The sequence below is a fragment of the Thalia democratica genome, chromosome 9, assembly GCF_965202585.1.
Source record: "Thalia democratica chromosome 9, ktThaDemo2.hap1.1, whole genome shotgun sequence".
Classification (NCBI taxonomy): domain Eukaryota; kingdom Metazoa; phylum Chordata; class Thaliacea; order Salpida; family Salpidae; genus Thalia; species Thalia democratica.
Window position 1 is genome coordinate 28,306,979 of NC_139173.1, and position 24,716 is coordinate 28,331,694.

General features: G+C 25.3%; 1 protein-coding gene across 1 annotated transcript; it reads right to left on the reverse strand.

Annotated features, from left to right (window-relative positions):
* Positions 1-1,810: 1,810 nt before the first annotated feature.
* On the reverse strand, positions 1,811-9,988 carry LOC145844404 (sterile alpha motif domain-containing protein 15-like). Its single transcript, XM_082951800.1, has 2 exons — positions 9,830-9,988; positions 1,811-2,360 (listed from the first exon to the last, which is right to left on the reverse strand). The coding sequence occupies exons 1-2, from the start codon at positions 9,970-9,972 to the stop codon at positions 2,120-2,122; spliced, it is 384 nt and encodes a 127-aa protein (XP_082807926.1). The 5' UTR covers positions 9,973-9,988; the 3' UTR covers positions 1,811-2,119.
* Positions 9,989-24,716: the final 14,728 nt, after the last annotated feature.

Sequence of the window (24,716 nt, forward strand, 5' to 3'; positions counted from 1 at the left end):
TTTTTTTTACTTTTTTTTTGTTATTCTTAGCTGCCTTTATTGAGTTCAAATTACCAGATTAATTACGATATTCAAAAACTTTTAACAAGTTAAAACAATACTCGTTTTGTGGACAAGTAAAAAAAAGAAAACTCAAAAAAAAATCTAACTGCAGGACTGCACTTCACCCGTTGACTGAAACCGGTTGAAGTTTCTGGATAAAGAGTGAAAACGAAAATTTTAAAAGCGGTTACTGCCTTCAGTACAAAAGAAATCTGTAAAAACCAGTTCACCTGCGTGAATGCGACAGCTAACTTCGTGTGTGAGCACATAAGGTTCAATAGAAGATGAAGTTTATATTATAAAAGTATGTAAACCAAACTTGTTTCTGTTCCAATTCTACGCTATCAATTCGACAATAAAATATTTCAGTAACATTGTTGTTGTTTCTTTTAAATACATAATATAGATCAAAAATTTAGGCAGAAAAATTAGTGAAAAAACTTAACGTTTTTTGATCTCTGCCATCAAGATAGAGCTTACCATTAAACTTATTGATTTGTGGTTCAAGTAATAAAAAACTGAATTAATTTTAAAACTTATATGACATATATCAAAACAAATAAAAACTTAATCATAGGTTTAGATTATGCACCAGTCTTAAAAAAAATAGTATCTTATTCCTATGTAAGCTTCTTTAGGCTAAATTTATTATAAGTAAACTGGATTTAAAGCTACTGTTAATATTAGCAACAAACAAAATTTAATTGTTTTAAGTATAACAAATAAACGAGTATTTAACCTTTTTGTATAGATTAGTCTTAACATCTAAAAACTATTTCTAGCTATAACAGTTGTTTAAAGTTTGTATATATAAATTTAAAACCTATTACAAAAAGTAAACAAATCAAATTTAAAAAGATAGCGATCTATAATAATAATAAAAGGTACTACTCATATTTTTGATTAATAAGTTTACTCTATTTTTACCCGTTGTTAGAAATATAGTTCTAGATTTTTTATTCAAACGTAATCATTATAATTTTAGTACAGTTGATTAAAATCACACACTTATTTTGTTAAAATACCATATTTAATATATTATACCATGTGTAAAACGTAAAACATTTAACTGGTTTTCTACTCTGAATGGAGTTCTCTAAATAAGCTAAAACTAATTATAGTAAACGAATATAAAAATTAGTTTTTTTTTTATGATTTCAGGTTTTTAACTTCATTTTAGTATATTATGTCAGTGTGAGTTTTGTATTGGTAGTTTTTTTAGTTTTTAATTCACTATTTTTATGGCAAAATATTTACAACACTTTTAATACAAAGTTTTTCAATTAAATCTGAAACACAAAGTTTAATCTAATATTTTATAGTAAAAGTTTTCTTTTGTATAATCATTATCTTTAAATTAGTTAATTTATTCTTAGTAAAACTAAAATGACTACCTGAACACTAGCATAAAAACAACTCATAATTTCTCAGTGCATTTTTAGTGAAACAAACTTTTTTTGGCAATAGTATTATCAAACTTGTGTCTAAAATCTTAAACGATTTACTCAAAGTTAAACAGCACAAAAAGAGAGTTACACCGAAAATAATAAATTATCATTTAATTCTGATTATGATGTGTTTTAAGATATTTCTACGAATAAGTTTAGTAGTAACACAACTTTATATTTATAAAACTCAATACATACACAAATGCAAACTAAACACAAATAAATAAAAAATCAAATCGACTTTTTCATTCACCTTAACTTTCTGAAAACTTAAGTGTCAAGCAAAAATATTTAAAACAAAAACTAGTTGTAAAGCATGTTAAGAAAATTTATACATCTAATTAATAATAGAAGTGCAATATTGTATATATCAATATTAATGAAGACTTTTAATTATTCATGACTTAGTGACCCTACAGAAATGCAATTACACAATAAATGATTACAAAATGCAAAAATAACACGTCTAAATTTAGCTTCACAGTTTAACAACAAAATCATACAAAAAACAACAGTTTGACACACATCACAATATACAGATTTTACTCTTAAAAACCTTTTTTTTTTTCGAGTAATATCAAAGCAGTTTAAAATTAGGATTAAAAAAAATTAAGAAGAATCAAAAAATTTTACAGTTCTTCCTGCCCGAGGAAACAATCGAATCCCGATTGGTCGAACATCTCAACTGTAAACCCGTCAATTTTCCTACCGGTCCTGCACTTCTGCTCGATGAATCTTGTTTGGGGTTTGACTCGTTCGTCCGCTATGCTAACGTCCCATTTTGGCGGGTCCATTTGCAGCAGTGCCCTGACCGAAGAGGTTATTGTCAGGATGTCTTCAAAGTTGTGGATGCCTATCTTCGGCAGGTTGCTGCAAATATTTTGTTTAATTAATATTATTTTAATCAACTAAACTTGTATTTATATACTGATGGAATTGGAGATTAATAATTTAACTTGTTTTACAGTGACTATGTATGACCAGAAATATTTTAAATTCTTTTATGTACTATGATGAATTAGTTAATATTTGAAAGATTTGATCATGTTGATTAAAAACTGATGTAATTTATATATAGCCAGCCTAAGTTTAAAGGTAAAGCTAATAAGTTATCATAAAAATAAGAACTTTTCTTAAATTGCTTATTAAAAAAACTGTTAATTACATCCAGTACATATTTTTTTAATAAAATAAAAAAGACTATATAGGGTGAAGCACTTTTGTATATAATGATTTTGTTTCAAAGAACTTTAACTTAGCTAGTAGTATCTTTTTACCATTTTTAAAAACTCAATTAACTTTTAAGATAAAGCTGTACAAAGCTGGAGAGCTTAATAGGTTTCTTATAGAGGAGGACCAAAAATAACCTAATAAACACATTCATGAAAAAGCTTTGTTTTTCTACAACTTTTAAGCAATTGTACTGAAACTTTATCAGTCTAATCTGAACATAATAATAAAAAATCCTATGGTAGGTATGTGTTTAATTTTCCTAAAAATTTGAGTTTAATTGCTTTTGAAAATAAGCAGAAGATAGAATTTTAGTAACTTTAAAAATTTTAAGATAATAAATAACCAATAAAAAACTTACTCTTCATAATTTGTATCAAAACTTTCAAGTTAATCAACTTTTAAGTTAATTGATTCTCAAAGCTAATTGGAAATTTATGATCAATAAAAATACGTTATATTATATATTATCATATTACATAAACAAGTAGAGCTTTCAAATAAGGGCCAACATCAGCTTTTGTAAAAACTTACTCATTTATAGCCTTAAGTTTTTTGTTAGAAAAAAATTCAATCAATTAGAAATAAAAAGTTTTTTAAATATTACAAAAACTGATAGTTAATAAAAAGTGGTAACAGAAATATAAAAACAAATGTGTATTTAGTTTAAAGGGCTTTCTGCAAAATTGATGGAGAAAGGAATTTCTTTAAGTTCTTGTGATTTTATTCCTAGTTTTTAAATTACAAGATTTTTGTTTCTTTTAAGTAGGAGATAAAATTAAAAGTAAAAAGTTGTTTTTAATAGTACAAAAACACTGTATTACAATTTCAAGTGTGAATTTCAAAATAATTAAACTCTGAGCAATGTATATTTTTTATTTAATAAAATAGCAATTTCTGATCAAAACTGTATTTTATTCTTTTTTAAACATTTTTTTTAACTCCATTTTTTTCTAGGTCGTTGTGGCCCAAATTTCAAAGTTTTAGGTACTTCAAGGTTAAATGGCCATTAAGTAAAAATAATTGGCTTATTTAGTTGATTAAAGATTACAAACAAATACAGCAACCTAAGAAAACTCATATTCTAAAATAACATAAGAATTATTTACCGTTGTATGAAACATATGAAAAATTTATTTAAAAAAGGAAAAACACTTGGAAATATAAAAATAAAAAAGAAAGGAATAAAACTTTTAGTTGCAGAAAATAAATTTAGTTCCATCTAAAAGTAAAAATGCAAAAGGGAAAATGTCATTAATGAGGTTAGAATCAAAACTAACAAAGAAACCAAAACTTATATTGGACAGAGCTAAAATATACTACAAAACGTCTAGTAACACATAAAAATCAGCCCTGGAGATAAAAACTATAAAAATACTTAATCTAATAAAAAGTGTAAACTATTTTATAAACTGAAAAACTTGACATATGAGATTGAGTGTAATATAAAAACATTTGAATGAACGAAATTCAGGTAATGAAAACTGCAAGCGATGTTTAATTGAAAAAATTTAATTATATATTGCAAAAACGTAAAAAAATCCAAAAAAAAAGCAAAAGAATAAAATGTGTACAATTAATCCTACTTATTGTACTTCTTTAACAAAAAGCAAAGGTTTCAAAGAATAATCAATACACACTTTTGTAATACAGATAGCTAAAGAAATACGTTAAGGCCATATTGGAGTGTAACTTTTTTATACATAAACTAACATTTTCTATTATATAAAAGCTAAAGTCTAAACTACAAGCCTTTTCATATGTAAATAAAAAAATTATTTAGTTTTTTCTAAATTTTTTATACAAGCGTATGAACCATAAGTTTTTCATTGTCAAGTTTCTCAGAAATTTAAATTTTTAAAATAAAAACTTTTTTTTTTTTCCTTCATGTTTCGAGCAAGAGACCTCAACTTTTTAGGAAACATTCCTTTTATACTTTAAAATACTTTGAATGTTGGTAATTTGTTGATAAAAATAAAATTGAAATTTTTTTTTATCATTCAAAGTTAAAAATTGACGCAGCAAATTGACTTGAATATTAATAATGGATTACTCTACAAATTTGAGAAATATGAGTTAAAAATTAAGGAGAAGACAGATTTTTGGTCAAATAGTCTTTTTTATTGCCTTTTTGGTTATGCGCATTCTATTAGGAACCTATTGAGGTCACCAATTTTGATTGCTTATATCTTGAAAGTTGAATTGAACTATGTTAAGCGGTTAAAAATATCTGATAGCTCAGATTAAACTCTACAAAATAAGATAAACTTGTAAAAATCAAGGTGGAATCTCATATGGCCTTAACAAAAAAAAAAACAAAAAAATTAAGCTACATTCCAAACATTTTAGCAATCTTAAAATGACAACAGAAAGTTAATAGACTCAAAAAGTAATTCCAAATGCAAGATCAAACCAGCTATCCTTTAAAAAGAGGAAGACAAGAAAATAAAAGATTATAAGCAATAACTTTTGCTGGCAGCAGGCCTAGTTTTTATTGATGTTATTATGATTATTATTATTACTACACTACTAAGGTGTAAAGTAACAAGCAAGGATCATTTCAATTCTTTTAGGTAAAATAATAAAATTTAGATTATACAACAAATAACTAATAATTAAAACACATAATTTACATCTTTTTTACTTGAAATAGCCTACCATGTCTTTTCAGTAATTTTGTACTAATAAAAACAATTTTACATTAAAATTATATTTTTACTTAAAACAGACTTTAACTGTACTAAAAACTTGTACTTTAAAAAGCCTAGAAGAAATTAAAAAACAAGTGCCCACTGTCTTAATAGAACTAATATTTTAAACATAAAAAATGAAATAAAAATAAAAAAGATTGGTAAAATATATGTTAAACCTAAAAGAAACTAATATTTAAAGCTTAATCAGGAAAATCTTATTAACTTTTAACAAAAAATAGTTTAAATTTATCAAAAATTATTTAAGTATTCTGAGTCAGTGTAAGATAAATAAACAAAAATTCCAATCTAGACTCAGTTGGCATGATTTTAAAACGCCATAAAAGGCTTACTAAATGTATTACATCAATGAACAAAGCCAGAGAGTTTGAGCTTTAAAATCTTTTTATTTTCTATATTATCATTAAAACATTTGCAACCCTATGCTACAAAGTCACATTTGAAATACTCTGTGTTTTTTTATTTAAAATTTTAATTTGTGACTATAAAATATATGCTATGAAAATGACCAAAATTAGGGTGGTCACTGTTATTTAATAAACTCTTCCAACTTTTCAGATTTTCTTAATCTAATGGTTTTTGAAGGTATAAACTTTCTTTTGTTTTTTTGACAATTTAATATAAGTTTTTAAAATGTACTTTAAAGTAACATCTTACTAAAAGTATTATTGTAATATTTTTAAATGCATGTTAAAATAAACATAAATAATAATTTCTAAATACCTTATATTTTTACTGCCTATAACAGTAATTTCTTATATAATTTAGGTTTTAATTTTTAGAAGAAAAATGTTTAAAAAATAAGATTTTTTTAGGTTTTTTATAAGTGTAATATTCCGATTTAAACTGCCAGCATGCAAAACTTAAAGTCAAGATCTGTGTGTACACCAGGGTTGCCAAGTGTTTTAGGCAATTTTTTTTTATGGTAAAAAAACATCAGTCTCAAACTCTACCCTTTGCAACAATAAACATTTTCTGGGGAATTTTCTCCAGATTTTTAAAATTTCTTCCAGGTTTTTTTAAAGTACACATTTTTGGGTCTATTTTTAGTTTAAAGTTAAGTTTAAAGTAAGAAACTGTGTTAAATAGTATAAACATATTGAAAAGATACTGTGAGGCTACTTTTTTTTAAATAAAAAGACTTTTGATGGTGACAAAAAAAATTTATCTATAGGATAGATTTTTTGTGTCAAATCAAAATCTTTACTATTTAATACTTAAAATTGTTAAAAATTCCAGGTTTTTCCAAGTTATTTTTTATAGTTTCTCACGTTCCAAGTTTTTTAGCCTAAATTGTCAAATTCCATGTTTTTTCAGGTTTTCAGGTTTTTTGGCAACCCTGGTGTACTTAACTAGATTAAATATCAATGCTAAAAAAGTCAGGTAGGTAACATTTAAAAAATATTCTTAGTATTTTTAGAAGGTTCTGTTTTAAAATGGAGTGTGAATTACTAATTAGTTCTTTTAATTTATATATTTAATCAAGAAAATTTTATTTTGATAAAGGAAACGCAGTTTGTGCAGTCTTTTTGGATTTAAGTAAAGCGTTTGACAGTGTAGATAGAAATATTTTACTAAGGAAATTGGAAAGTTATGGAGTGAGAGGAAATATGCATCTGCTAATCAGCTCATATCTAGATGGAAGGAAACAATTTGTTAGCTTTGGAGGATATGAGTCAACCTGTGAAAAATGTGAAATTGGGGTTTTACAGGGGTCAGTATTAGGACCGTTGTTATTCTTAATACATATAAATGACCTACAGAACAACACTGGTCTTAACATCCTCAACTTTGCAGATGACACAATGTTATACAAAACATATACAAAAGACACATATCTAAATGACAGTAAAAATTTATCATAGAACTTAAAAAGGTATCAGATTGGCTTATGGAAAATAAACTTAAATTAAATCTTAATAAAACCAGAAGCATGATTTTATATCAATCAAAAAATATTTTTTGGAAAAATAAAGATCCTAATGTAAAAATAGGTAAAACAATTATATCAAACACAAATAGCTATAAATATTTGGGAATAATTATAGACAGAAATTTAAAATGGTCAGAACACATAGAAACTATAAAAACAAAATTACAAAAAACATTGGGTATATTATATAAAACCAGACACTTCTTAAATGAAAAAGCATTATATTTGATTTTTAATTCTTTGCTTATGAGCAATGTTAGATACGGCTTGTTGTGCTGGGGAAGAGCAAATAAAAAATGTATAAATGATATTAATGTTCTCATAAATATAGCACTTAGATGCATACATTATAAGAAATATGATGACAGTGTAAGAGAATTAAAATCTCAGAAAAAATATTAAATGTTGAGAGTTTGTATTTATATGAATTAGGTCTTTTTATGTTTAAGTTTAACAACAATTTGTTACCAGATAACTTTAAAAATTACTATAAAAGTGTAAAAAATGTACATAATCATCATACCAGGTCTTCAGAAACAAATTTTTTCCTACCTAGATTCAACAGCAAAATAGGTCATAAATCACTATCCTTCCAAGGTAGTAAGTTGTGGACTAAGTTACCATTAAGTTTAAAAAGTATAAGTCATTTTGGAAAGTTCCAGCATGAACTTAAAAGTTATCTTTTAAATAGTAATTCTCAAGGTCATTAGTGATCATTCCTACTCCCTATTTACTTTGTTTAAGGAGTTAATAGTACTTGTCATTTAATATCCAAATTTTTATTAATTATTAATTTTTTTATATTTTAGTTTTTTTTTTTTGTCCAAAAGTTGATATGTTTGGTCACAGTAACATTGGTTTAGTCTGGATTTTAGCATTTTCTATTTAATTATTTCTAAGACTGTAGTTAAAGATTATTATTTAATAATTCATTTAATATCCAATTTTTGTTTATTTTTTTTAATTTTTTTGTTGGAAAGTAGATTTGTTTGGTTACATTAACATTGGTTTAGTTGAGATTTTAGCATTTTCTGTCCAGTTATTTCTAAGACTATTCTTTAAGATTACTTTTTTGAATTAAGTTCAGTATACTTACAAACTTTTTTTTTTAATCTTTTTTCTGCTTACAAACTTTTTTAATCTATACTTTATTATCTTTTTTTATTGCATGAAAATGTAAAAAGAATAGTTATAGATGTTTATATTTTAGCAGAAAATAAAGTATTTAAAAAGCAAGCTGAGATAACTGTTTCAAGCAAATTTATGTTAAAGAAAAATCTATTTTTGAGCAAAGCAAAATTATTCTTTTTTATGTTTACAAATGTTGTTTTCTTTCTATTATTTTAGTTAAGACTTAGACAAGTTTTTCAAAGAGAAAAGAGTTTTTTTTTTGATTGATTTAGTGGAAAGAAATTTGTTGTTGTTAATATCATTGTTGTTAAAATTATTATTGTTTTTTTTTTCTAAGTAATACGTATTTTCATATTTTTATTTATAAAAGTTAAGTTCAGTTATTGTAAAAATCACTTCTTTAAAATTCTAAAAATAAATTTACAATAGTTCATGTAGCTATTCAAATGTGAAATATTTTTATTTTTCAACTTAAATTATCAAAAAAAGAACCTTTTTAGCACAAAAAACTTAATTAAAATGATATATTTATTCTATACTTTTTATATAGTTTAAGCATTTTTTTTATGGATACAGCTTTATTTTACTTTGTTTGAATATTGCAGTTTTACGTTATTTTTATTTTTTTAATGTTATAGTTATATTTTACTGTTACTTATTTTTTGATAAGTTAAAATAAGTTGGTAGTAGAGTGGAAATTCTTAAACACACATAAAAAAAGGAATTAACTTAATATATATTTTTTTTCTCTTTCAAATCATATAAAAGGGTAATTTACTTGCAAAGTTCTGGATTAATTTTAAAATTGAAACTTCAGATAAAAACTTAACCTTTTAACGTAAAGTTAGATATATATTTATGTGTATATAATGTTGATGTGTGTGCGTGTAAAAATTCTTTAATTTTTTTTGGAAAATTCTTTTTTTTAGTTTATTTTTGTTTAAGAAAAATATTTAATGTTGTAAAGTTTAATAGTGTCACTTTTCATAGAGCTTTTTGTTTTAGAGTTTAAATTTTTCATTTTTTTTTTTCATTTTTAGCTCTTTATAATTTTGATTAAGTTTGGGTATGCAACTCGATGACCGAGAGGTCTTTTTGCTATCCAGGTCATTGAACCAAACATTTTTAAGCAAAAATTTTTTGTTTTTTTTTTTGCTTTTTGTTCAGTAAACTTCATTCATTAACACTCTAAAATATTTAATTAAACTAATACTCCTATATTACAATCATAAACATACGTTTGTAATATATAAGTAGTTAACACAATTTCATACATATAATATTTATAAAAAACATTATAAGGTTGTTAATTTGCTCCACTTTAAAAAAATTACCTTGCATCTAGAAGTATTAGTTTTCTTCCATTTATAAAGTTTTCCTTGATACAGTTTCTGTAATGTGGAAATCCAAGATCAGATATCCATTGCACGACGTCTTCAATAGACCAGTTTAAGCACTTAGGGAGTGGAAAAGACATGACAAAACACAAAATATTTTTTTTAGTTTCTTAGGTTTATTTAATTCAAATTCTTCAGTAATTTTTCTGCTAACTTATTTCTGTATTTTAACATTCTATGACAACAAAATCCCCAACATCGATTAATAAAAAATTTTTTGAAAATTACCTTAAATCTATTCCTCTTTCACAATTTTTTTTTTGTATTGGATTTCTTTTACTTCGTTGTAATTGAACTATTTTGGAAGTTACACTTAAAAAATTAGAATGGAAATCTGAACACTTTTTATTAGCTTATTTCTACAACTTTTTTCGGTTATAATTAATAAAAATTTGAAGTAGAGATTAGTTTTATGAACAGAGCATTTTAAAGTTAGTACGAAAAGTGAAAACATATAGTATAGTGACATAACATTCATTTCTAGTTTTAAGATTTTCTAGTAAAAAATTACATTTTATAGCATTTGTAATACTTTTCTTGAGATAAATCAAACTTTGCACGTACTAATTGAATTTTTTAAAGTAAGGTTTAATTTTAAAAAAGGAGAACTCAAATTATTTTTGAAAAATTAAGATACAAAAAAATTAAATATATAAAAATTAGTTTAATTATATAACAAAGTTTTTTTTAGTTTGATTGCTTATCTGTAAAAAGGTAGTATTGTTCTGTTTATATTAATTTTAGCCTGTAGTTTATTTGTCCATTAGCTTTCCAAAAAGTTTAAGTCTGCTTGATCTTCTGAGCTTTCCAAAAAAGTTATTGTGAAAGCTTTTTCAAACCATTTAATTATAGTTGGATATTTTTTATTATAATGTAGTTTAAGTGTAGCTCGATCGCTAAGCTCGTTCTTATCCAAGTTTTCCAATTATATCTATGCGAGCACCACCTTTGCGAAAATTATGTCATCGTCTGTCCAACAAAATGCTCATTACACTTCATGCATTCTGCCGCATAGATCCCAAAATTTTTACATATTATTTATTTTTCCTGACTTTAATTTCGAACTATTAGTGATTTTCACCATTCCTTTATTACCACCTCGATCGCACAGCATGCATTTCTCACATGGCTAATAAATACTACCTTAATCAGCATCACGTTGATGAGCAATTATTTTATAATTGACAGTTTTATAGTTGCTAGTGTGTTTGGTCGTTTATATGTGAGCATTGTGTTTGGGTTAAGTTGTTTTTTTTTTTAATTAGTTTTAATAGATTAGGAAAACTTGTTGTCCATACGCCAATGTTTTTTTAATGACCTTTTGTTTTTTGTTGTTTTTAGGTGGTCAAAAGCGTTCCTTCCATCGCTTTGAAATTTCTAGCATATCGATGACTAAATCTTTGCAAAAATACGAATTTCAACATTTAATTTGCAAAACACTTAGAGCTTCTAAATAATCGCTATCACGTTCACAAAGCCTTCTCAATCGTATCGACTCGCTAAATATAATTGACTTGTATATAGAACGTGGGTGATAAGACCTTCCGTTGATGTACAAACTATTTATTGTAGTAGGTTTTACATATTTTTTACATAAAATCCACCTTTTTCTTTTTCATTCATAATGTGATTAACGTCCAAAAACTCTAATTGTTTTATTTCATTATGTGAAGAGATTTCTCTAAAGATAAGTTTTAAGTCAAAATTAATAAATTAGATTAATGAAAAGAATGTAAGTATCAAAACTGAAAGTAGCAAGTCAAACTTTATGACACACATAGTTTTCTCAAGCTGTTCCATCCATGCCTAACATATTTGTTCAATACAAAAGTAGTTTGCAATAAAACTTATAAAAAAAAGTACAACCTTTTGCTTGGATAAATTGATTTCTTTTATTTTTTGTGCGCTTTTTTCAGCAAGTTTAATTTGATATAAATAAAAACTTATAAACATTTATAACATTTTTAATCAGGGTTGCTCAAAATAAAGGGCTGCTATAAAAACTTAACACTGAGTACTTAATTTCAACTTATACTTCTATGCTTGAGTAATTTTTTTACTTAAATTGATCAAATAGGGCATCTCTGTTTCACACCAGAAACACAATTCTTCCACTACCTTGCTTTTTTTAAGTATATTTTAATTAACAAACAAGATTTCTTATAAGTAAACTTTTCAAAGTCAATTGTTGTAAAAGTCCAGTTTATTGGACTTAATTTGTCAAAACTGGGTAATAGGCAATGCACTTACACTAGCATGCTTGTAAAGTTTCCAACCTTTGAATTTTCAGGTACAAAAGTTTTTACATGTGGAAAATATCATTAAAATACCACGTTTATATTTAAGATAACTTCAATAAACGTAGAACAAGGTGAACTATTTTTTAATGTAAATGACCCCCACACAAATTATATAGGATGAAACCTTAGAATTTCGACCTTCAAGTTTTTGGTTGAAAACTTATTTAACGAGGCAATGATCACAAAAACGTGTTACGCGTTTTAAAACGACTCGGAGAAAGTCTAAAAGAGGCACTAGTTAATTTTCTCAAGAAAATAAACTAAAAATCATTATAATCACAGGAAAAAAAATTATTAGACTCATTTAAATATAGTTTCAACATCTTATTGTTTCAGTAACTACCACTATATTCAAAGCATTGCTGAGTTTTGTATCTTTTGTTGAAGTGTATTATGATATGTTCTAAACACTAAATGTATTTTGTTGTGGACTACATACATACGTGAATTCAATATTTCTATTTAATTTACTTACTATTTGATAACTGATATATAAACATTTGTTTGTCATACTAAAAAGTTAGAATGTTTTATCAAAGTTTAATACTTTTAAGTCATTCCTGTTTTTGAAATTTTTTCATAAATGTTACTGCTTTGTTGGTTGATTAAATAGTGTTAAACGAAAATTTCATATTATTGCTTTTGACCAGTTAGAAAGTTAGCAAGTAATGCAAATATTTCTAATAAAATTAATGTAATAGGTCTTTTTTAAACGAGAATAAACTTCATTATAACTTATAGCTTAGTTTGCTGTTTATAAAAATAAGTTTATTTTACAAATAAAAATATAAGACAAATTACAAGTGTACCAGCCAATATTTTTTGTAAGTATTTTTTATTATCTTACTTAAGTTTAAAGTAATTCTTTAAACTTTTTTTTTTTTAATAGTTTTCTAATTTCAACGTAAATTTATTTTGGTAAACCACCTAATATTGTTATGTTTTATCTTATTTATTTTCTTATTATCATATACTTATTGCCATCTTTAATCTAATTTAAACCTTATGTTGGACCTGAAAAGTTGTAGCTCATTAAAAATTTATTTGTTTTATAAGCTCACCAACCAGTAGTTTATAAGTGTATTAATTTAACTTTACAGCAGTTATTTAAAAAGTTTTTATGTTTCTTGTAACAATTTTTTAAACCTAAGCATTTACTCATTTTATTAAGTAACTTAATTAGTTTTAAAACTTCTGATAATTTGCAAAATATTTTTGTTGGTTTTTTACTATATAGCTAGTTTTAGTTTAAATTTTAGTCTATGTTAAGCTAAATAATTTATAGTTTTGTACTTTACAAGTTTATCAATTAGTAATTTGTAAGCAATAATGTTCAACTTGAATTAAAACAGTTTTATAATAGGTTCAAAAAATAGTTTTCCTTGTAATACTTTTTTAACTTAAACATAAATTCATTTAGAAAAGTAGTAAAACAGTTTTAATACTTGTTTATATTAAATTACTAGTATATTTTAGTTTGTTTTATTACCTTTGAAAATGTTGGTTTAATTCAAGCTTAATGTCTTTTTCCATGGTTTTTCAGATTTAAAAATTAACTGATGATCTCTTTTTTTTTTATTTTTTTTTTTGGAAATTAAATCTAAAGTATTTGAAGTTAAAAAAAATATAAGTTATACGTGATTAGTTTAATAACGATAGTTTATTAAGTATTTTAAAACCAATTTAATCACATAATATGTATAGAGCAGGGTTTCCCAAACTCATTTACTAAATCGCCCCCTTATCAGAAATTTGGAAAAAAAATCGCCCCAATGATGATTATAATTTACTTTTGAGCCAAAAAAGTTGTTTTTGAAATATAATTTAGACTGGTACTTATCAGGCACGCACTTTTGGGATGTGTTCAAAGCAATTTACAGGGCTTGAGAAAATAATTTGCAGTTATTTTATTATAAGCTGGTAAAGTGTTTTATATACTCAATTATTAAAAATTCTTATGTATACTGTAACCAATTCTGTACAAATATGAATTTTTTGAAACTAATGAACCCTTTAGGTTAGTGGTGGACAACCTTTTTAGTCAGCAGGTCAAATTTACTGAAAAACTCTTTATCGTGTCGACTTGTTAAAAAATGTACTTGCGTTATTTAAAAAACTAACATGTAAAAAATTTAAAAAACTTAAGCAAAATTGTAATAAGATGATCTGGTATTATTGTGATCTAGGAAGTGCTATTGTAAACTAAAATCCAAATTGAAACTGTATTTCAAAATATTAAGTATCAAAAATCTAAATTTTATTTGTTTTGCACAAGTAGTTTTCAAGTTTCTTAGAGGGCCGAATTTTGACTGGATCTGGACCGTACGTATACATCTGAAATCTTGACTGAAACCTGACATTATAATAATCCGAGATATAACGAATTTCGGACATTTAGTAGTTAATGCTAGCTAACTTATTTAAGCCGCACAATATACTTAAACTATTGTGATTATCAAATACTTATAATAATAACTAACTTGCATTTACACTACCTGGGAACAAGTCAAAATTGCACGAGGTTACTAAATTGCACGAAGATAATTTTGCACTAAAGGTCGAGATTATATTTAGATTTATTTGAAAGTAGTTGTACTAAGCACTTTTTTTTTATAACTTACGTAAACAAAATGCACTTTTTTTGTTTAAGTTTTACCTCCGGGTCAAATATTCAAATACAAGCTACAATTAGTAAAGTAGCAAGCTAAAAAGTAAAAATTTTATGACTGTCCAAAAATTTATAATTACCCCCCCCCTTTACTAGTTATTGCCTCCCGATATTAAAATCACCCCCAAGGGGGCGTGGAAAATCCTGATATAGAGTAAGTAGACTTTTGTTTTTAAACAACACTAACCAAATTGTAAAACAATTTAAAAGCACTCATAAATTCAATAAAAATTGCTATATTTGAGTACAACAATTATAATTTTTTGATATCGTCTTTATTACTCTATCTAGCATGGACAAATTTATAAGAATGAATTAATTTTTAAAAAACACAAATTTTGCTACTATTCTATTAATTTCTTTTGATTACAATGATCCAAACAAAAATGTGCAAATTAAATATTTTATTTACTACCAGTTTTCAGTGGCATAAAAATACGACCTTTTCAAGTATAATAAAATAATAAACTGCACATAACAATGTTGTTTATCTGTAATGTTATTTAAAAAATTGTTCATGAAAATCTGGTAGTATATATATTTAATTTAAAGATTTTTATTTATTCAAATAAGCTTCTTACATTTCAGAAATATTTTTTAGCTACGATAAATGACTATACAGTTAAAATTTAAGCTTATTCATAATTATATGTCTATACAATCTGTAGTATATAAACTTCAACTATTATTCTTGAGAAAATTGCTCACTAAAAATGTGTTTATAAACTAATACTTTTTAGTGAAATTTTATTTTAGTTATTTAAGTATTATGTTTATTATTTTTAGAGACTACAAGTTAAAAATGTAGTTTAAACAATGAAAGCAAAAAATTCTTATTCCATAAAAAAGTCTCTAAACATTTGATACTAAACAGTTTGGTTAAATTCAAAAGTTTACGTTATCTGTTAGTTTTTTCAAACTAAGAATTACACAGCTTTGAGAGTGACTCTAAGTTTTGATCTGGAATTTTAAAACTAGCATTGTATAAAAAACTTACATTTTGCATATATTAACCAAATAAACTAACATACAAAAAAATGTTCTTAACTAAGCTTCAAATAAATTTTAAAGTTAAATCAGTGATAAGCAATAATTTTTCAACCTTTATATATATCTTTAAATCTACTCTTACTAAACTTATAAACATTCCTACAAGTTTTTTATTTTAGAAACTCTTTTCAACAACAGTTATTATAAGAAATTGGAATTAAATATTAAATAAACTTTAAACTACTGTTTTTTCAATACAATTTACATAAAACAAATTAAAATGATTACTAATATAAAATCATTATATTCTTAATAAAAATAATTTTAAACCTTTTTAAACAAATTTTAAATTATTTTTTTTAATTCAAAATAAAAAAATTATACAAATAATATTCAAGTATAAATATAACTAAATTCTTGTCAAATTTTAAAATGTTTTTGCATGAAGCTTTAAGAAGAAAAAAGTTATATTAAATATTTTGAGATACTTTTAGATAAAAAAATAGATTTTAAATTATTTTCATAACCTATGATAAACATAAAATTAAACAGCAAGTTGCATTTAAAAAACAATAATAACTTTCATCAACATTTTGAAACAGTTACAACTTTTATCTTACATTTGTAAAACAATTTTAATTTTTATTCATTTTTTCTTAACATTTGTGAAACCAAAAGTGAAATTTAATGTACTAAGTATATTTTAAATAAAATAAACTACTAAACTGGTTAAATTTTTGATGTTAGTGTTTCGTTACTTTCTCATCAAAACAATTAACTTTAAAAACTTCAACGTATTTTACATAGTTTTAAATATGTTAAAAATACAAAAGTATATAATAAAAAAGTTTCTTAGTATGGTAAACAGAATTATTTCAAAAGTTCACAATATGTTTTAAACAAAATATTTTTAAGCATTTCATGAAAACCTTGGTACTTTAATTAAATAAAATTTTTAGTATTTGTTTAAAAATTATTTTCAAACACATTCAAATAATATAAATGTTTAACTGCGATAAATTTATACACAAAAAGAATAACTAAAAAAGTATAACAGCATCTTTTAAGTGTACAAGTGCATAAGTTTTAAGTGTATTAAACTTAATATTGATTACGACATAATTAATTAATTTTTTTATTGATTTAAAATCTATTGTTTTTCAAAGTTTTGAAAAGTTTAAAACTAAACACCTGCAAGATATAGCTTTAATTATGAAATAAAAAATTTTCAATAAAAGAGGATAGCTTAATTAGATATTGTTGACTTATAAAATATATTATACCCGATATGATGTATGACTTGATAACCTAAAGGTTTTTTCGTACACCAGATCAGACATGTTAAAAAGCTCTGCTTTGTTTACTCAAGCGTGAAATTAATAACTTAAAACAAACTAAATTTTATACGCTTCATTGCTGAATTACCATAGTAATAATTAGCATTTTAACAAGTCTGCACCAGATCCTTAGACAAAGTTTTTGAGCGCTTTTTTTATCATTAAATAAACAATATATATGCAAAAACTTGTATAACGCAAAGATTTCAGTTGATTTTTTTTTCAATTGGGCGATATTTCTAATGTAGCAAAAATCTGGTTTTCCTAAAAAAAGAGGTTTTTTAGAAGAAATTACTAATAGTTTGCGACAAAACTGGTCAAACAAACTTAGTAGGTATTAAGAAATTGAAACACAAAAACTCAAGGTACCTAATTACTTGCGGCAAACAACATTTTTGACGTCTTCAGTTTTCTGTGGTTGCAAGCAAATTTCTCACGCAAGTACCAAAGTTCCACCTGAGAATATATTTTAAACAAATTAAACTTCAATAAAACAAATGGTCTGATTTATAAAAATATTAGCACTATGGAAAATTTTTAGAAGATAAGAAGTACGTGACAAAAATAAAGCTTATTTAAGAAAAAAACAAGAAACATAATATAAACACATATACACTTATATAACACAAACTAAAGTATTTTTTTTCACAACAAGAGAGTCGTGATAATACTTAAGTTGATAATACTTAGTTAAACAAACCAAATGTGAATTATCATTTTAACAGAAAAACTTATACAAAATTAATAACATATTTTTGTTTTAAACAACTTGTTAGAAAATAAAGTACAATGAAAACTTGTATAAAAATAAAGCTAGCAATTAAATTTAATTTTTATTATTGTTTGAACTCAATAAGCTATACTACACAAAAAAGTTTATTTGGTTTTTTCAATTACTACCAATCAAATATCGAAAAAAGGCACAGATGTTTGTATCTTCCAAATACATTTAATAGTTTTTAACAGCAGACTTTTATATATTTATACTTTAAAAATGCAAACAAAAATAACAAACAAAAGTAGGCATTTTTATTGAGGTTTTTGATTGGATACACTCAAATTATGCTAGTTTTCTTAAAACTCTGAACCAAGTAAATTTAGTTTGAGCCATTTTAGTGATTGCGCACTAGTTTAAAACACCATTTTGTACAAGTTTGGAAAAAGATAAAATTATACCTAACCATCTCAACTAAACAGTGAATGGATTTGAGGGTCTTTGGTTAATAAACAGTTAAGATTTAATATCTAAGAAAATATAAAACAGTGGGAAATAAAATAAAAACAATTATGTTTTTTTTGTTCAAATTTTAGAAACTCTAAAACAGGGTTTCCCAAACTTTTTTGCAAATGGCCCCTTCAACAATATTACTCATAAACTACGATAAAAAACACCAAAGACCTTTTTTTTTTGCTCTTCATTTGCAACTTAAGAATATCTAGTGTAAGTTTCTAAACTACCTTAAAATACACATAAAACCTTTTTTTGCCCCTCATCTGCAACTCAAGAATATCTAGTGTAAGTTTCAAGTTATGGTCTCATGGCCCACTGTGGCTCCTTTGCTGCTCTTGGGCCCCTGAGTATCTGTCATGGCCCCCTAGGGGGCCACTTGGCCCACTTTGGGAAACCCTGCTCTAAAACAATAGTAAAATATATATTGAAATTGTTGAAGTTAGTTATTTTGATAAGAAAGCGAAGAATCACTTAGATCTGAAAAGTTTATTAGTTACAGGGTTGCCAAAAAACGAACCCTTGGAGGTACCCATGCTGAAACAGAACATCATAGCAAGTTTTGACTAAAAAGGGTAAAAAGATATATATAGATTAAAGTTGGCTAGAGGGAAAATATATGATATCTATATTTTATTGGCTTTCATAAAGGTAAAAAATAAGTGGTAATGTTAATATGGTTTTAATTTATTTTTAGATATTTTATAATTATAATATATTTTAACCTAACTTATTTACATAAATTTAGGTAACTTCTTCTAGTTTGAAAATTAATTAGATAATAATAAGTAAAACCGAAATGTATTAATCATTTGTTACAGTACTAAATTTTCTATACTGACAATACTAAATATTTTTTTGTAAAGAGACAAAGATATCTAAGTAACTATATTTTATTACTATATTACTATATTATTTTAGCTAGTTTTTTTTTCTTGTTTTTTTTTAATTCATCAAAAAAAACTCCAATACCTAAAGGTTATAGTTGCCACACACTCAGGATAACTCAAGACAAATTGAAACTTTTGAAAATTTTCAGGATAACCAGATTTTTTTTAATAAAAAACTAAGAATAGATTAAAATCTTTTTGAAACTTTCAGTTCAATTTTTTCCTAGATCTTGAATGAGATAAAGCTGTTGCAGTTTCAATTTTTGGACACTTTATTATCAAGTTTGATCCAAAACTTTATTTTCATTGAGTTTTTAAATTTTATATAAATCTATTTTTAATTAATTTTAAACTAAAAGACTTGAAAAACTCAAGGCAGTTTAAGATCATTCAGGATAGCTATTAACTTAAAAAGAGGCAACCCTTAGTCTGCTAATGTAGGGGTTTTAATCTTTCCTGTATATTCCTGGATTTGCTTTACAAGGTTTGAATGCTTAATTTAAAAAATATCAAACAACAATAGAAAAAATAGGAGTCATTATAACAAATGGTTGAGACTTTTTCTCACAAAACTACTATTGTACTTATTTTATATAACACATCTAGTAGAGAATTTAAATGAAAACTTGAAAAAGATTGTTTATAAACTTCAGGACCGTACATACCTTTAGTGAACTAAGACTTTTTATTTGCTCATTCTATAATGAATTTTTACACGAACAATAATACCTTAATCCTGCAAATATCATCCCTTATATCTAATAAAGCTTATTGATATTATTCAAACTGAATGATTTGTATTTGAAAGCTGAAAACTTGTGTTACAAAACAGAGTCAACTAGCAAAAACTAACTGTAACATCTTATAACTTTTAAAGTTGTTCATATTTATCGAAATATGATTGTTTTCCTAATAACAATATAAAACTGCTGCCACTTCCAGATTTCCCGCCACATTGAAAAAATTCTAAAAATCTCAAATTCACAATAAAAAAATAAGAATAAAAATTGTAAATAAATAAAAGATACATTAAGATAAAATCATACACAATAATACAACATTTAAAGCTATAAGTACATAAAAAATTTTAATTTAGTTCCAAAAATAAACTAGATGAACATCTTAAAGTAAACTTGGTGACATAAATGTGGTAATTTATTTTTAATTTAGAATAACTTTACTCAAGACTAATAGTTTCACCTACAACAAGTCATTTAAAATCTGCAGTTAAAATAAATTATTTTAAAATATTGTTTCTTCCTAAAAACAGTCTAACTTTTTTTATTAACTTCAAAACTGTACTATTTTTCTAAACTGTTTGGTAAGACGCAAAATAAGAATTAGAATTTTATTTATTTTTAGTTAACATGTAATCTCTATAGAAAAACTTCTAAACCTGAGATTATAAATGTTCATTACAAAAAGGTGACCAAATCACTGGTTTTTAGAAATTTATTCTTGGTTTTCTGATATTCTTCCAGGTTTTTAAAATACAAGTTTTCTCGTCCCATTTTAGAAAATAATTAAGTTTAAGGTGAAAAAAAATGTTTCCAATAATGCCAAATTAGTGAATACATAATGAATGCTACTTTAAAAGTTTTTTTTATAAACCTAACTATAAAAACTATATTTCAATTAACCTTATCTAAATTTCATTGTTTTAGAAATAAATTTTGTTCATAGTTCCATATTTTTCAAAAATTCAAGGTTTTCCAGTTTTTTTGCCTAAAATTTCCAAATTCAAAGTTTTTCCAGGTAAAATGGCCACCCTGTAATTTATATGTTACAACTTTAATAGAAATTTATAAATATTGATCAAAACTAAGATTATTACAAAACCATACCATTTCAATTTGAACTTACTTTTTTAATTTGAATTTACTATACAACATTGCTTGCTTATTGATGTATGCATATTTTGTTAACTAAAGTGTTTTATTTATTTTTTACTTTATAAAATACTTAGCCCACCATGTAAACTAGTGACCCTTATTTTTAAAAGTTTAAATAGTTCTTGACAAACCCATGTTTATGTATGACGCCAAAACCTTTAAAGTTCTTAAATGTTTCAAGGGTATTAGTGAAGCTAACCTTTTATTAGTAAACTACCAGATCAATATCTTTATTTAGCTAATAAATTCAGCTCTTTCATGATATCAGAAAATATATGGAAAATATATGTTATTTAAAAAGAAGAGGGAATCGCACAATGTTACTAAATTGCACGAGGGGACTAAATTGCATGAGGAGACTAAATTGCACGAGGGGACAAAATTGCACAAAAATACTTTTGCACGAGGGCATAAAAATGCACAAGGGAACAAAAATGCACAAGGGAACAAAATTGCACAAGGGAACAAAATTGCACAAAAATACTTTTTAACAAAGACAAATTTACACAAGAGTAAAAAAAAAAGAAAAAATTAAAACAAACAGGACAAAAACTAAAAGATACATTAATTAAAAAAAGTTACTGACCGAGGGTAAGGGTTAGGGGTAATATTGATAGTAAAAATAAAAACAAAAAAAAATACTAATAAAAGTACTGATACAAAAAATAATAATAACCAAAAAAACAGCTACCGACCGAGGGTAAGGGTTAAGGGTAACAGTGATAGAAAAAAATTAAAAATATATAAATAAATTAAAGAAAAAAATTAACATAAAAATTTAGAAAAAAAAAATTCAATCCGCGCAAAAGTGTCATTGTGCAAAATTGTATGCTTGTGCAAAAGTTTCTTCGTGCAATTTAATCACCTCGTGCAAAAGTATCTTCGTGCAATTTTTCCCTTCACACAATTTTTTATGCTCGTCCAAACTTGACAGCTACCCAAAGAAGAATAGACTTTTTATAAGAAACAAACCATCTGTACTTTATAAAACTATTGCACTTAGTTTAAACAAAAAGTTCCCTGAAAAGTCACAAGTAAACCATCAAAAGCACAAACAAATCAACATATATACTTGTACTAACTATAATTGATGTATGTTGAATTTGTATAAATATGTAAAGAAAAAGCAAAAAAAAACTTTCTATTTTCATTTTAGTGGCATATTACTTTTTAAGTTTAATAAATAAACTATTTTTTGATTCATAGTAATTTTGCTTTCTTCTTTTCATATCGTACTATATTTTCTTTTATGTTTAATACTTTACTAATTTTTATCCTAAATCAACCAACCTTTTTATACTAGTTTGAATATTCTACAATAAGTTTTGACTACTTTGATAGCTTGTGGGACATTTTTTATAATCCTAATTTCTAGATTTGGTAGATAACATTTCTTATACTGTTTTTTTTTAATAAGCTAAAAACAGAATTTCAAAAATGCTGGTATATGAGTTGTAAAAATTTAGTTAGACATTTTACAGTTTTGTTTAATTTCTTAAAACAATGTAAGAAGTCACTCTTGCAATCATAAATTTTGTACATCTATCCAATAACACCATATTCTTTCAGCTTTATAAATTTTTACATGAACAGACGCATCTACTTCAACAAGGGAACCAACGATGGTTTGAAGAAGCCCGAAGTTCGGGAACTATTCCAATCAAGATGGAACGTTGAACAAGTCACTGTTCGCAACAAGTTCACATTTGTGCTTTTCCGCACTCAGGTTGACTGCGCAGAAGTTGTTGCCTTGAAACGTTTCTTTATTCGAAATGTTCGATTTAAAGTGGGGTACGCCAAAGGCAGCTTTCATGTAAAGCTGCTCAGAGACGATGCTCTTCAAAAACTAATTGATAATGCACATCATAATCGTGTTGGACCCAAACACCAAGTGATTGGTCTCCCAACTAACCAAAAGTACAAGTATGGTGGGGGCCCGATTAACCAATTTGGACCACAAAACCAGACTCACAGAGTTTTTGCACCAGGACCAAGAGTTCTACCTGTCATAGCACCCGGTTTATTGAACAAGCAACAAATATTTATAACTCATCCAAACTACCAGAGTGCATTGCAACAGCAAGGATATCTGTTTGTTCAAAAATATCCTGCCAAAAACTTTTCCACTGCCAACTTTGCAGTAAATTATCCAGCCACAAACAATCATTTGGCCCAGCTTGTTACCATTCCTGCCATGAAGTATTCACTGCCAAAACAAGCACAGACCAATTTTGGAAAATTGGCCGTCAGCTACACTGCCAAATATCCACTACATCAGCCATATTAGACAATAAAACATGAACTGATAGGAAAATTATTACATAGATGACTCTTTTTATTAGCTAATTATATTTAAGTGAAATTATTTACCTGTTTAAGAGAATACTATTGTTTGAAATTTTTTTGAATTAAAGTATTTTATATGATCAATATGATTTATAGTATATTTTTGAAATTTTCACTTAGTTTCAATAGCATAATAAACAAAACATTTAAATGATGAAGTTAAAATAATAATTTTCAGGTTTTAAAATAAAACTTAAAGTCATCATGATTACTGTCAGTAGACTTTTGCTGCAGAAAACTTTGATGTAAACTGAAGAACTTAACCGCCTTTCTCTAAGGCGCCCTACAAAAAGAAGACGTTTTTACAAACCAGCTGAGTTTTAAAAACAGAATTGACGGAGTAGGGCATCAACCTGCCAAGCAGAAAACTGTTATCAGGATGTACCACAGTAAGGAGGATATTTGTGGGGAAACTGTCAGAAATATGGTCTTGTGGGCCTCAGACAACATTTATTTGGTTATTTAGCTAAGTTTGAATGTTTAACTTGTTTTAAAAACTTGGTTATAACACTAATATTTTGCACAGTTAATATTGTACTAGACAATTTTATTTTTTTAGTGATTTTATTTGGTTTAGTTCTTTAGTTTCTAAGACAACTTAAAATTTATAGCTAGTTTTTTGACTAACTTATTTTTTTGATTCACTCAAATGTTACGTCACTTTTTAAATTTGAATACTTTACGATTTTGTTTATATCAAAAAGTCTTTATTATTTGGAAGTTTTTAGTAAAATACGCAACACTATTATGCCAGTTTTGTATTTTTTGAGCATTTATTATAAATCTTCTTAATCATGGTTAGCAAGCACTTAAAATTAAAACTTCATTAAGATATTGTTGAACTTAAATTTTTAAAAAAATGTAATCATTGTAATAATAGAATTGTGAATTTCTAATACTTTTATATCTTTGGTCAATAATGTTTGTCAAAAAAATTTAATAATTTGTGCTTGATCTTATTATACAAAGTTTTTAAGTGTTTTTTAATTTTATCCAATGTAATAAAAAGTTTATTCTTTAACTTGTTTAAAAAATATATACAGCTAAAAATATAGTTCTACCTTTTAAAACAAACTTAGTTAAACCTACTTTATTTTACTTACCATTTTACACTATCATTTACCACTTTTAGTAAGTAGCTCTTCAATAAACTTTACTTTAAATTGTAAATTT

Coding starts and splice junctions, on each gene's coding strand:
- LOC145844404 (XM_082951800.1), bottom strand. CDS start 9,972: ATGTCTTTTCCACTCCCTAAGTGCTTAAACTGGTCTATTGAAGACGTC. Junction 2,361..9,829: donor CTAATACTTCTAGATGCAAG/GTAATTTTTTTA, acceptor AAATATTTGCAG/CAACCTGCCGAAGATAGGCA.